The 14932-nt window shown below is 42.0% G+C and overlaps 2 protein-coding genes across 2 annotated transcripts in view; both read left to right on the forward strand.

Annotated features, from left to right (window-relative positions):
• Window positions 1-14932, forward strand: part of Dip-C (dipeptidase C) — a 237422-nt gene that overhangs the window by 133326 nt on the left and 89164 nt on the right. Inside the window, exon 6 of the mRNA XM_080286052.1 lies at window positions 10004-10253. Within this exon, the coding sequence (XP_080142178.1) occupies window positions 10004-10253 (250 nt within the window). The remainder of the gene's footprint in view (window positions 1-10003; window positions 10254-14932) is intronic.
• On the forward strand, window positions 1492-3498 carry LOC145417387 (FAST kinase domain-containing protein 3, mitochondrial-like). The gene has a single exon (XM_080286068.1). It carries the CDS (start codon window positions 1492-1494, stop codon window positions 3496-3498), a length of 2007 nt encoding a protein of 668 aa, XP_080142194.1.

Raw genomic sequence — 14932 nt, forward strand, 5'->3', positions numbered from 1 at the left:
CCTGTCATCCTCAACCGCAGTGCTTGTGGGTGAGTCATCGAGAGTATTGCAGAACACATGTTCATAACTGAATGCAGTGCACCCAACCCCTAAAGATGGCATTAATTAAAACACAACTGTAGCAACATTTTTAAAATGTCTCTAGTTAATTTAATCTTCAAATTCACCTCCAATTGCACTATTTGGTGCTAGGGCTTAAAAAAAAAAAAAAAAAAAAAAAAGAGAGAGAGAGAGAGAGAGAGAGAGAGAATGCCTCCGGACTGTGTTCGCCTCGTCTGCTTTCAAGCCCTGGATTAGCCCTATCTTTTACCTAATCCAGCCGACTTATAGGTGTTTTAGAAAAACACAGTAGTCTAGAGTATATGAAATGGAATTCCAAGAAGCTGATGAAGCACTTTCTGCTTACTGTCCGAGTACCAAAGGAAACAACAATCGTATAGGCCCGAGGTGAATCTACCGAAATTCAGGGCATAATACTAAGCGTAGTAGACCCAACAGTCGCTGCGACTCGAGTGCTGTACTACTAAACCTGGTATACCACCAGGCGCCATGCCAACTTTGGGGAACAGTGCTTCTGCAGGTCGATCGAGGATGGGCTCAAAATATAGGTTAATGTAAAAATCCTTGTAAGAATAAAAATAGTAATTACAACGGGATAAATGCTGGGAATAACTATTGAACGAGAAAATATCCTTTTTAAGCTGCATGTATTCACTCGGCAGTAGTTAAAATGAAAAAGTTTTTTTTTTTTTTTCCTGTAATAAAAGTGATCTCTCTCTAAATTTCTAAATATAAGTAAGTTATACCTTGCTCGGTTTTCTACATTTACTGACATCTAGTGGCAACCAAGTTAAACTTGTTTCCATATGAGGCTGGTCACGTAAACTAATAAACGAATAAGACCATATAGAGACTGAATCCATTGTTTGCTTTTAAAGTTTTTGTGACAATTTTACTATGGTTTTATGTTTTAATTCGAGGCCGTAGGTAGCTAAATTTATAGATTGATTTGTAGAGTTTGCGAATGGAATCATTTTCGGTGATGTTTTTGATGTACCTTAACAAAGTATTGGGATTTTGTGTGGCATGTAACAGTTAATGAGTAATTTGGTGATGTGGGCCATTATTTAAGCATTATGTAAGGTAGTACCTTACCGCATGGGGATCTAATGGTGACGTATCCGAACGAAAACTTTATGTAAACAGTGGCCACCGCTGATTGCAGGGACGTGTGCTATTTACATTTTTGTCCTGGGACGTTGCACTACCCTTGAAATGTCATAAATACTGAACTGATTATTATTAACCAGTGATGGACTGCGTGATGAACTGAAACGCCTTCCAAGAACGAGTGATGGATTACTTGATTAATTGAAACACCTTCCACGAAAAATTTAGGATGTCTGAAACCATTACGTTAGTGCATATGTCGATCAAGGACACAACTTGGCTATGCTAATTATCCTAGTGGTCAAGTGATTTCATGTAATAATGGCTTTGATTAATGGACGGTTACCGCTGTCCATTTGCAGAGGAAGTCGTTGCGTAAGTCAGCCTTGTCTGTCCAGGGATTACCATAGGACGTCTGTACTACGGAAAGATGAAAAAACCATCACAAGCACGACTATTTTGCTCCAGGATGGGACGGACATTGAGGAGCTGCCAGCTGTTGTACGAATAATAAATGGAGAGTTTAAGCTTCACTCCAATGGTAAAAGTCAGGCAGGCAGAAGGCTGGAGGGGCTTGGTCTTGAAGTTCCACAAGTGTCAAAGAATATTTTCAAGAATATTAATTTTGAGGAGGAACAAGAGATGATCCTTGGGTTCATGCGATGTAGCAAGGTTGGGGAAGTATTTCAGTTGTTAGAAGTGTGTCCTGAGGCTGAGGTTACTCCCTCTGTGGCCCTTGCAGTCATTAAGAGGATATTTGACTTGGAGAACAATGTGGAGTGGCGAAATCAAGGACTTAACCAGTACCCTGAAGAGTCTCCCTTGAACTTCACAAGGGGGGCAGTGATGAAGCATCTGGTTGAGGTCATCTGTAGCAGTAGCGACTCTCAGTTGTTGGTGGAGGCACTGAGAACCATGGGCCGAGACAATTTCCAGGGTGATCGTCAAAAGTACTTGGAGTCTTTGTGCACTGAGTGTATGGTGGTTGTCACAGAAGGAAAAATGAACATAAGTCAGGTGTGTGATTGTGCTCGAGCCTTCCATAACTTGGGCACTACTGGAGTACCTTATGTTGAACAGGTCTGGGCTGGCATCATTGACCGTGGTGATGATATCAAAGAAAAGGAATTGTGTGATATTGTCAGCATCTTACCAATTATAAAGAAGAGTCGCAAGTACCTGTATAATATGGTGGAGAGAAAGCTGACAGGACTGTGGTACAAACTGGCTGCGGAAGATGTAGTGAGGATTCTACAAGTTCTGGTGCAGCTCAAGATGTCTGGCAATCGAGTGCTGTCCATGCTGTCTCGCTGGACCAACCTCAACATCCACAACCTCACTGAAGGGAACCTTCGCTGGATTGTCTACTCTTTCATGAGCCTTGGCTACACAGATCCAGAGATACAAAAAGCTTTAAATCGCTTCATGAAGGTTAAGAAGACAAGTGTTAATGATGCCAGCTTGGTGGCTGTAGCAGTTGATTACTGTGTTAAAAAACGGTTGAGGTTACCAGATGTCTTGGACACTGCTGGCCGCTACTTCATAGAACGATCATCCAAACTGACGGTACCACAGGTTAACAGCATATGCCGTGCTTTTGGACTTTTGAACCAGGAGCCACCAGATGCCCCTGCTTTTTTTTATGCCCTGGAGCAGCAGCTAGATGAAAAGTTTGTGCAATTCCCTCCCAACATGATGATTGACCTACTGTTGTCCTGTGTCTACCTCAAGAGATATCCCCTCTTGTTTGTAAAAAAAGTCTTTAGTCCACACTTCTTTGACAATATTCACTCCCTAGAGCCAGCAGACATTCACATCACTCGCACAAAATTAAAAGTTCTTGATCAGGCACTGTGTCTAGAGGCATCCAGTCAATATGCTGGACCTATGCTGCCCAAGGACCACCGGATGAAGAGTTTGTGGCGTGATGCTAGAATTCATCGATGCATTAACATCATTCAGGAACCATTGGTGGAGCTTGTTGGCAGCCAGGAGCGCATTAGTTCTTCAGTAATTCTGCCAGGGTTCCCAGCCACAGACTTGTACATTGTTGACTGCATTGTTGACATGGCAGGGCGGTTGTCCCTCAAAAGCTTTCAGTGGAGTAACAACAAGTACGCCCTGCTGGTTCATCCACCAGAGCACTTCCTTGGAGGGGAAGACGTGCTGGTGGGACCACAGGCCATGAGGGTTCGCCACCTTAACCTTTGTGGCTTCAGGGTTGTTAATCTGAAGTCAGATAAAATCATGAAATACAGAGTTTATCCTGAACAACTAAAAAATTACTTAGAAGAATCTATGAAGCTGACTACTTTAGAGTCAAAGTAGCTGCTAGTCAGAAACTTAAATTGCGTCAGAAATAAAAATTTTGTACACAATATATATAGCCTATTCTTGTAAATATCAACTTGTGCACATAACTAGTCCTACTGTGTAAGCCATAGGAACGATATATTGTTTTCCTAGTGCATGGTGCCAAAAGTAATCTAGTCTTTAAATGTATAAGATATTTGTCAAGTGATTCTTCTAGCATGTTCAAGAAGCATAGCCACAGTAACAGAAAATTCATCGTGAACAAAGCAAATTTTAAATGTCATCACCAGCAATTGGAGCTGATCATTGCTTAATTCTTGTAAGTGATATTAAGTTTCTTACCTGTTAAGTAAGTTATGATGTAAGCAAACATGTAGATGCCATATGGTACCTCTGATAGTGCAGCCCTTTTGCCACCTCTATCGTTTACTGTATGGTATTTTGTGGAAAGTAAACTCTAGGTTATTTATCATCATCGTCACTGATACCTTGCTTCCTCCTAGGGACCCTCAGATATGGGATGGATGTAAGAGAAGTGCTGCCAGGCTGCCGTATCCTCATACACCTTTCTCACTCTTAAATAATCCTCTCCCTCTTCCTTCACTTTCACCAGTATATTGTTCCACTTTCATGATTCCATTTCATATAATGTCTGCTCCTACCAGCACTATCCTCTGTCTCAATTTCACAAACATTGTTTGGCACACTATCTACCTTATATGCATTCATTGTACGTGTCTGTACCATCTCGATGGATTCCTCTTTATTCACCTAGCAATTCCATCTCTCACTGTTATATTTTTTTCTTTCTGTATCTCACTTCTATATCTGTTTCTTCCATATCATAATGCTTATAAATTTCACTACAGTATTTCTCTACATCCTCCATCCTCTTTATGCCTACCAGTATGGTACAACTGTTCTAAGAAAGGATATTTCAACATCTTGCAACCAAGTTAGCTCCCTGTCGCTCACTGGCCAGGTTTCACTCTCATAGGAGAGTGTCAGCAGTAACTATATCACTTTTGTGCTGGGGTCTCTAAACCTCCATGCTAACTTTCATAACCTTCAAAATACAGCTAAACTCCCCAGTTACTATACTCTTCTCCCCAGAAGTTATCTCACCCTAACCTCACCCTCCATTTTGCAGTATTTACATAGTGGGCTACATCCCCCAGGTTCTTGAAAATGTCAACCTCCTCAAGTACTTCACCTCCTATATGGACCCTACATTTCACTGATTCTTCTCTTTACTGCCAAAGCATATTGTGCCATACTCCCTTCTTTCACATACCAGTATCTTACTTCTCTTCATATTACCTTTTAATTTCTTCTGTACAAACTTGATGAAACTCATGCCTAAAGTTTTGCAAGTCATTCTCATTTTCTGCAGTTTAAATAGCATCGTCAGCTTACAAACAAGTTATGAGATTCTTTTCATTGCCATTTAGCTTCAGTTTTGCTCCTGTAGTTGCTTTCCTCACTTTCATCTCTTTGACTACTCCATCTATATATACAGTACACTGAATAGTGAAGGTAACTTAGCACACTTCAGTCGTACACCTTAAATACATTACACTGTACATTCTATCTATCTATCTATTGCCAGACGCCTCAATCCCGTTTGGGGTGGCCACAAACAAATCGCCTCCAAGTCGCCCTGTCCCCCGCCATTTCACTGCCCTGCTCCCAACTTACACCCCCCTCTCTCATATACCTCTCCACCCCATCCCTCCATCTCATCCTCAGCCTCCCCCTCCCTTTTCCCCCCTCCACCTCACTCACATACACTCTCCTCGTCAGTCTTTCACCCTCCATCCTCTCCACATGGCCAAACCACCTCAGTGTGTTCCTCATAACGCTTCCTATCACATCCACATCCACACCACAACGCTCCTTTATATCCTCATTCGTCAGCCTATCTCTCCACGTGACTCCACAGGCTCCTCTTAAATAACTCATTTCCACTGCTCTCACTCTTGACTTGTGTCCTTCCAACAATGTCCAAGCTTCACTTCCGTACGTTAGAGTTGGTATCACAATACTGTCATGTAGTAACTTTTTCACTTCCATGCTCACTTCCCTGTTTCTTATCACTGCTTTCAAAGAACCAGCAACCTTTCTTCCCTGCTGTACCCTTTCAAGCACTTCACCCTCCAAACCTCCATCCTTACTCATCACACTACCCAAGTACTTAAACGTACTCACATTTTCCAATTCCTCACCATCCAACCTCGCTGTACATTCACTAACTTCACCTCTCTCAAAGACCATCACTTTACTCTTCCCTACATTCACCTTTAGATTCCGTTTCTTACACACTCTCCCAAACTCATCCACCAAGCCTTGCAGCTCCCCTTCGTCTTCACTCAACAACACAGTATCATCTGCAAACAATAGTACAGGGAGTTTCCAAACACTATCCTCTCTCACCAGAGCCACTCCAACATCCACTACCCTACCTTGTACCTCTTTTATTACCCCATCCATGTACAGATTGAACAACCATGGAGACATGACACATCCCAGTTTCAAACCAACTTTCAAAGAGAAAAATTCATTTAGTTCACCATCCACACGCACTGCAGCCTTCGCACCATCGTACATACTCTTCACAGCATTCAACAACTTCCCATCTACTCCATATATTCTTAACACTTTCCACAATCCTTGTCTATCCACCCTGTCATATGCTTTCTCCAAATCCATGAAAGCCGCATACAACTTCTTTCCCTTCTCTAGAAACTTTTCCACTAAAGATCTAAGAATGAATATCTGATCTACACAACCTCTTCCCTTCCTAAAGCCTCCCTGTTCTTCTCCAACTAATTTCTCTGTTCTTTCTCTAGCTCTGTCTATAAGTAGGCTATCCTACCATACACTTTTCCTATTATACTAAGAAGACAAATGCCCCTATGATTACCACACACTTCTTTTTCCCCTTTTCCTTTGTACAAGGGAATAATTATACCTGACTTCCAATCCTTCGGGACTCTACCTTCCTCCCAGGCCAATCTGCACATCTTCCACATCCATTCTACTACTATCTCTCCCCCATGCTTCAGCATTTCGCCACACACTCCATCAATTCCTGGGGCTTTCTCCGATTTAACTTTCTTCATTGCTTCCACAACTTCTATCCTACTGATTTCTTCCTGTCTTCTCACCTCCCTCCTTCTCCCAGCCATTCCCCAGCCACTTATACTCGCATTACTTCCATCCTCTATGTTCAACAATTCCTTAAAGTGTTCTCTCCATCTGCTCACTTTTTCTCCCTTCTCCACTAGTAATCTACCATTTTTATCTTTCAGTCCCCTGCTAGCTTCACTTCCACCCTGTCTTACTCTTTTCACTTCTCTCCAGAACATTTTCTTACAGTCCCTCCACTTTACACTCAAATTCCTTCTAAATTCCTCATCCACTCTCTTCTTACTCTCTCTTACTAATCTTTTCACCTCTCTCTTTCTTCCCACATATAACTCTCTCTTCCGCCTCTCAACTTCTTCCACGCCCCTATTTCTCATTCAATCCTCGTAAATTGTGGCAATTTGGGTCTGGACCACTGCCATGATTTACGAATTCCGTGATTTATGAATAATAACTCTTATGTGAAAAATTAATTTGGGTCTGGACTTTGGCCAGCCCGCCCCCACAGCACCCTACCTAGGCTACACCTATCTAGGCACCCTGAAACACAAACATAAAAAATTTAGGAATATTCAGTGCATGTATTAAATAGAAAAAAGCCATGTTAAGGGATCTCACTTAATCCTATGACGAAATTGCTTAAGTGAATGGAGTGGGGTGGTGTTGGGAAGAACTTAGAACCTCTCAGCACTTGTTCTTCCCAAACTCTTTTGCCAGCTTTGAAAACTTCTCTCCCCTCTCAACACGACGAATGAGCTCCAAACGTTGACTGTACAACAACTGCGGCAGCTTCTTGATGCCATACTGCTTAGAGCGCATCATAGGGGGGTTGGGAGGGGCCATGGCGGGTAGGAGGAGGGGGGAAGTTGCACCAAAAAGGCAGGTAACTCGTACTCCATGGCGACGGTCTGTAGTGTGCGGACTGGCGGGACAAGAGCAGCAACAACATGGCGGCATTAGTATGCACATGTGCCACCAGGCACGCATGGTGATTGGTTGTTGGGTCGCGATTTTCAGTTTGAATGCCACGGTTTACGGTTCTACTCAGAAAAGGCCCACTTGGGTGCCTAGATCTGCGATTTTCGTAACTTAACAGTGATTTAAGGTTGCCGGCAGTCTGACGGCCACCTAGCCATGATTTACGAACACGCGATTTACGAGGATTGAGTGTACTGGTACTGCTAAAAGGATCACTAAGCTTTCCCATCTTGATACATGCATCACTACCCTCAAAAGGATTTTGTTGCCCTCGGTAAACTCCCTCCTACACCTTATGTGTCTAACTTACTCCATAATCCTTCCAAAGCCACACCATCATAAGCCTTCTCTGACTCCGTAGGCTATATAGAACATACAACGTATTCTTTGCAGTGTACTTCTCCTCTAAAGACATGATTGTGCAGTACAAGGCTGTTGTTCTGCACAGTACCATGTGATATGAAGTTTTAACATACAGTAGGCTATATTATGTGTGTTGGTACCAGATACAATTCTTAATTTGTAAAATCAGTAGGTAGAGTAGATTCATGTTTTTTGGGTACCGGTATCTACACCAAGAGGAGTTAGGGATGCCCACCACTCAGTTACTTGATGTAGTGTTACCTTCATGTGACTCAACACTTGAGTGACAAATCACTTGGTTTTTATAGTCCAGGAAACCATGTACTCTGCTGGATGGTAAAAGTACCATATGGTAGTGTACAGTGATCCTTTGGTTAACATGCACTTGTTTATACAGTACAGTTGGAGTTTTGGTTATCACTGCAAGATGAAAATCTGCACTACTGCTGCCATCACACATTTTTCAGCTCAAAATTATTGTTAGCTTAACAATGATGGTGCAGTGTCTGTGGTTTCTTATGGCTTTGAGAGATTCAAAAATGAGGCCCTACTCAAGGAGTTAATTTCAGGTGATGAAGACTACTAACTCTCCACCCCTTAGCCTCAGAAACTCATGCCATACCTCAAGTCCATTTCAGGTCTCTCTGTGGAATGTGTTTCGTCCTTTTTGTACTCTTTTCATCAATTTCTATTAATCTAAAAATGCCCATCTGTGTTTCTGATATTTACTTTAACAATACAGGATGTATATGTATGTAATGGGTCTAATTTGTCATAAAAGAGAAAATTTGCTCTTGCACTTGGGTTGACCAGTACCAGCTAGCATAAATCCCATACAGTAGGTTCTTTTCCTTCGTTGTCACGCACTATGTTTGGTACCAGTTGTGTGCAGTAACCAAGGGATCAGTGTTTAAGCAACTGGAGGTCTGGTGGTATAGTGGATTAAAGCACTTCAGCTGGATGTGAGCCATAAAGGAATATGTCAGAGGGATGCTCAGTGTTCATTGTTTACAATACTGTTGAGGATCAAAGTCTGGAGCAAGTAGCCATAACTGGGGCCCATATGCTCTTGATGAGACAGTAAAAGATTAAATGGTGAAAGGGTGGATGTGGATGTAAGGTACGTTAAGTTAATAAATGATACTTATACTACTGTTGTGTAAAACGGTTTGAAAGGACCGAGAACACTTTGCAGAGTGAAACTGCCTATGATACAGTCTGTCCTTGCCGAATGCGGTTTGCTGTAACACGATATTGCTGTAACACAGCATGATTTTGTGGAAGGAGATAAACATTCTAACGCGGGTACTGTTAGCGTAACATGGTAATTTGAATTCCGAGTTGAGCTGAATCTCTCAAGGAGTTCATCTTTGACAGCAACCCTTCCCTTGGAAGAGGTAACGACGTGATTAAGCAGATTGTTGATGCAGTCAGCGTCTACAACCATATGCACACCGACTGAGTAATCCGCCATAACTACCTTAGTCAATTATCATGCATTACTTCGCCAGACAAGCTGCCGCTGGTCTACAGCATGAAGAAGGAGCTATGGAGGACCTAGAAAGTGATGTTTCGAGTGTTGCTAGTGATACAGACTTTGATGGGTTTTAGTTGCGTTCTCCTCCTCTACCTCATCTCTGGCGATGTGTCTGCTCTTCTCCTCACATAGCCTAAGGTACAGTACAATAAATGAAAAAGTCCTGTTGACCTAATGTTTTTTTTATAACCATATTAATGCTTTTAAGAAGTTAAAATTGGGGGTTGTAAAAAAATTTTGCACCACAAGAGGGGAAAAAGTGGACTTTGGGCAGGGGTGCAGAAGGAAATAGGGGTTTACAAGAGTCCCTGTTACGCGATATTTTCCTAATGCGAGGTTGGTGCGGAAGCAAATACCCACATTAGGTGAGGACAGACTGTATTTCGGCTCTTCAGCTGTTTTTCCAGATTATTGTACTGTACTTTCCTTTTTTTACTCATAATATTGTACAGTATAGTATACCATAATAATACATTATATGTTATTTGTTTTTAGCCGTGTGCACAAGACCAAGGCTGAGCTGGATGTGCTGAGGTTTGCAGCAAGAGTTTCTGCAGCAGCACATCGGGCTGTGATGTGCAAAATTCGACCTGGAATGAAAGAGTACCAGTTGGAAGCCATCTTCCAGCACCACACCTACTATCATGGGGGTTGCCGGCACCAGGCCTACACCAACATATGTGGCTCAGGCTGCAATGCTGCCATTCTTCATTATGGCCATGCAGGAGCTCCCAATGCTAGAACTGTAAGTTTGTCTGTCTGTCTGCTTATACTTTTATCAGTCTGTCCATCTTTATCTGTCTAACCATTCAGGTAGGGGCATACCCCAGTTTAATGATGCAATTGGTTAACCCCTTCTTTCCTGAAGGAGATGAACATTTTGGCAGAGAGTCAGTTTGGATTCAGAAGTGGAAGGTCATGTGTTTCCAACTTGTTGAGCTTTTACTCAAGAGCGACTGACGTTCTACAGGAGAGAGACGGTTGGGTGGATTGTGTGGATCAGTTATTAGTCCTAGAATAATAAAATTACATATGCTTATGGCACATACCTTCAGCTTTCTCCTGGAATGATTGTTGAGCCTTCGTTGGTTACCGTAGGACTTGTGGAGACCTCTGAAGTAGGGTAACGAAGTCTCCACTTTACACTTCCCGACAACCCGTAATATGATTACGACAGCCAGATACAAACACTGTAAACACTATTCTACAATTTTCAAGTAGTTTGGGATCCATACTAAAAAAAAAAAACACTGTGAAAGCAATGGAAATTACGAGCGCGTCTGATCGTCGCACTGGCACTAGTTCGCTTTTGTTACTCTATCATTTATTATTCATAAAACCCCTCACACTTTATATTTCTATTACTATATAACACTTATATATATCTACAGTCTTTATCCATAAGTTTCCTTCAGTAGTATTAGTTTATTGTCACTGTAGGGATTCAATTTCTTTCAGTAAAATATGTAGCATTCACTTTCTCGTCCTGTATACTGGCATTGAGAGTGAATGTCACTTTCATCTTCACTCTCATAACTCATAGCATTCAGACATGCTAGAGTGAAACTTTCACTTTCATTACTCCTAGGGTATATACTCGTATTCTTATACTACTACTCATTTACATTTCTATTTACGTTCTCTATTTTATTTACGTTATTTACACTGTGTTGTGCACTGTCACTTGAAATAACTTATAAAACTATTTTCCATTGTTCACGTATATTTACATTCATTACTTTCACTTGCTGTTTACACATTATTTACAATTCCACTTGCACTGTTTTACTCAATAGAAAGATCGTAGTCACTCTTTTATCAATTGTCAGCCCTTTACCTCTTTCCACATGAGGTTTAGTAGGGGGTAAAGGTCACAGGGCCATTTGCATGGGGGTGAAAAAAGGCCTTGAAGTCAGCAAGAAGAAACATACGTACTCTCGCTTCGGAAGATGAGAGTAAACTGATAACGGAGGGCCAGTGTGGAGGCCTGTTTAGGGGTTATTCAGAGTTACCAATATTGGTTCTTGAAACAGCTAAGTCTAGCACTGATATGATTGGCAGGAAATCTAGACAATACATTATAAATTTGGTAGTTCCAGGTGAATGTAAATATCACTTAGGCTTCTCCCTTCCCTCCTTACATGTATATTTATTACGAAAATAGATTAGAGGCCTACTTAGGAGATATATATTCAGAGCTACCAATGTTAAATCTTGAAACAGCTTTGTCTAGCACTGATATGATTGGCAGGAAATCTAGACAATACATTATAAATTAGGTAGTTCCAGGTGAATGTAAATATCACTTAGGCTTCTCCCTTCCCTCCTTACATGTATATTTATTACGAAAATAGATTATACGGCATATTTCAAGGGGAAAAAAACAGCGAAAATTAGCGAACGAGTGCACGTGAGGTGTTGTCAGGTGATAATTAGCCAATTCCAGGTGTATGGCACTCTCACTTACCTTATTTCTTTCTTGTATATATTATTTGGTATAAGAATACGACATAGGGCTTATTTCAATGGATGACATCAGTGAAAAATTCCAGGGAAGATTTTAATTAGCGTAGCACGGCCGGGCAGGCGAGAGGATAGGGTAATGGAGGGGGGGTAGGGAGGGGAGTCAAGAACGGGGAGAAATGGCTAAATTGTCAACAATGGATGGGAGTACAGATGAGATTAGGAGTGCTGACTAGTGTTGGACATTGGCAGTACTGATAGATGATACAAGCCCCCACTTGGAAGCCCGGGTGAATTCAAAATAACACAGAATCACAAAAGCGACGCCCCGCGGTATGATCCCTTGCTCCCAAGCGTCACGAAAGTGACGCCCCGCGGTTAAGGGGTTAACCACTTTGCCAGAATTATTGGCTGAGACTTATACATGTGAATATTCTTACAGAAGTATGTCAGAATTGTGAAAAAAATGGCAGCAAATAGTTTAACTACTGTATATATCCTTGAGGAGTGGCTTGTGTGAGACTGCTTAATAATCACAAATTGGGTGGATGGCAATGGCTTGTATAATTTATTTCTCTCTTACAATACTTTGAAAAGAGATCTGTACTTTGTTGTTGTTGATTTGGAGAAGGCTTTTAACAGAGTCTGTAGGGAAGTTGTGTAGTGGACAGCAAGAAACCATGGGATTGAAGAGTGGCTGGTTAGAGTGGTTATGGCTGTGTATGTGGTTGCATGCACCCAGGTGAGAGTGAATGGAGATTTGAGTGATGAGTTGCCCATGAATATTGGTGTACATCAGGGGTCAGTCTTGAGCCTCTTGGTATTTATCATGGTGCTTGGAGCCCTCTCATGTGACTTCAGAAATGGATTCCCATGAGATATGTTGTATTGTTAATGGCCACCAGATGTCAGGATTATGTGGCCTTTACCTTTGTGTCCTAGAGATAAAAGATGTATCATCCTGTTTGGTTGATTGAAGAGACCTTGGCAGAGAGAGAATAAATATTGGTGTTGTAGGGGAATGTCAGGGTAGGTCATTTCTGTCCTGTTATCCTCTTTGTATTGTAAGTGATGTGAGATGATGAAGCAGGCGGATTGGGGTTGACAGAGTTTTATTGTAAGACAGTTCCTTGACTGAAAAGTTAAGAGTTTGATGTTCGCGTATTGTAAGGAGCAGTTTGTACTAGCTGCTGCCTTCGCGCTCTCTCTTTCTAGCTCCTACTCACCTTGTCCTACTGCTTATTGCCGTCTGTCGATCTCTCAGGTTCTCTGACCTACTCTTATGCCTCCTGTCTCTGGGGATCTCTTACTGGTTCTCTGACTCTCCTACATGTGATTTCAGACTTATATCCCCCTCTTGACTTCTGGCTAAAGTGTGTGTGTGTGTGTGTGTGTGTGTGTGTCAGCTGTGTTTTCGGCACCTGATCAGTGGTGTTTGGCATTCAATGATTAGTCTAGGCTAGGGGATGTGTATTTGTCTCTTCCTGGAGAACTCAGACATAAGTACCTTTCTTACATACTGTTGCCCATAGCTACATAGTTATGTAGTTACATAATTATTACATATTGCGTCATAACACATCTATGCCTACATAGTATGCTGATGATTTGGTGGTGATTGCAGAGAATGAAGGGGAGATGGAGGAAAAATTAGGAAGTGGAGAGACAGTATGGGGCACAAGGGCATGAGAATAAATGCGGATGTAACAAAAATGATGATATCCAGGTTAGATGGCAGTAGAGTATTGTCAAAGCAGAGGATGAATGGCCTTGTGCAGTTTACCACAAGGGTGTCGGAAGTAACTCCAACTTGTATTTTTGATAAGTGGGTGGTGGCGACCATCATCCACTCACTTGATGTAGTGCTACCTATTTCTTCCTTAGCCTTTATCATTCTTTTTCTGTGTCTGTCCTCCTCTCTTCCTATTTCTCCTATCTTTCCTGTCACTTCTTATTGCTTTTCTTTCCTTTACAGGTGGCTTTACATTGAGTGACAAGCCTAATGGTTTCCTGTAAGCCAGGAAACCATTTACAACGCTGGGTGGTAACCATATAACCAACCCATACGTGCTCCCTACGTGTCAACAAGTGGGTTGGTGGAGGGTTAGTGCCCCTCCCCGTAAAACAAATAACTCAAAGTCTAATGGCCACCCCTTGTGGGATTATGGCGTCTGGCAATAGAGAGAGAGAGAGAGAGGGTGCATTAGAGATAGAGTGGTATTAGAGGTAGACTGCAAGATAATGCTGATTTCATATATGTGGTGTGTTGGGGAGAATGTGTGGAGATTGTCAGGCATGAAAGGATTGATCTTGCTTGGAGATTGTCAGGCATGAAAGGATTGATCTTGCTGGTTTGTCTCACGAGTGTGTGGAAGGGTTTTGTTACTTTTGAGATGTGTTATGTCCTGGAGGTGGGGAGTGGTTGGAAGAAGCTCAGGGGGCTGTTGCCTCTCATGACATTGAGAGGACTCTCCCTCCATGCAAAGGAGTCTTTATATGTGGCATGTGTTAGGAGTGAAATGTATGATAGTGAGATCTGGACAGTAAAGGAAGAGGGTATTCACAGGCTTAGTTGTACAGAAATGACAATGGTTATGTGAAAGTGCAATGCATCCTTGAATGCGAGGCCTGGGGGGGCTAGGTTTATGATAGAAGAGTTAAGAGGAAGAATGAGTCTGGAGTGTATTGGTATTGTGATTAGGAGAGGTAGATTGAGATGGTATGGGCATATGGAGTGGTTGGGGATGTTAATTGGGTGCAGAAAGTGAAAAGGTTGCAAGAGGCAGACCAAAAAAGACATATGTGGGGATCATAGAATATGACCTCAGGGATAAGGGACTGAATAGGGAGGCTGTCAGGGATCAAGCAGCATGGAGAGCTGCCATTCAGTGACCGAGGCTAATAAGCGCAAGCACTTTGGAGTCCTTTTAACTGAAATGAAGCGAAGTATCTCACTTTATC

Source organism: Coenobita brevimanus, chromosome 110 (genome assembly GCF_032717465.1).
Source record: "Coenobita brevimanus isolate Jiangsu-jjx chromosome 110, ASM3271746v2, whole genome shotgun sequence".
NCBI classification, from domain to species: domain Eukaryota; kingdom Metazoa; phylum Arthropoda; class Malacostraca; order Decapoda; family Coenobitidae; genus Coenobita; species Coenobita brevimanus.

What these genes read in the sequence shown, in the direction of transcription:
- LOC145417387 (XM_080286068.1), top strand. Translation starts at nt 1,492, where the DNA reads ATGGCTTTGATTAATGGACGGTTACCGCTGTCCATTTGCAGAGGAAGT.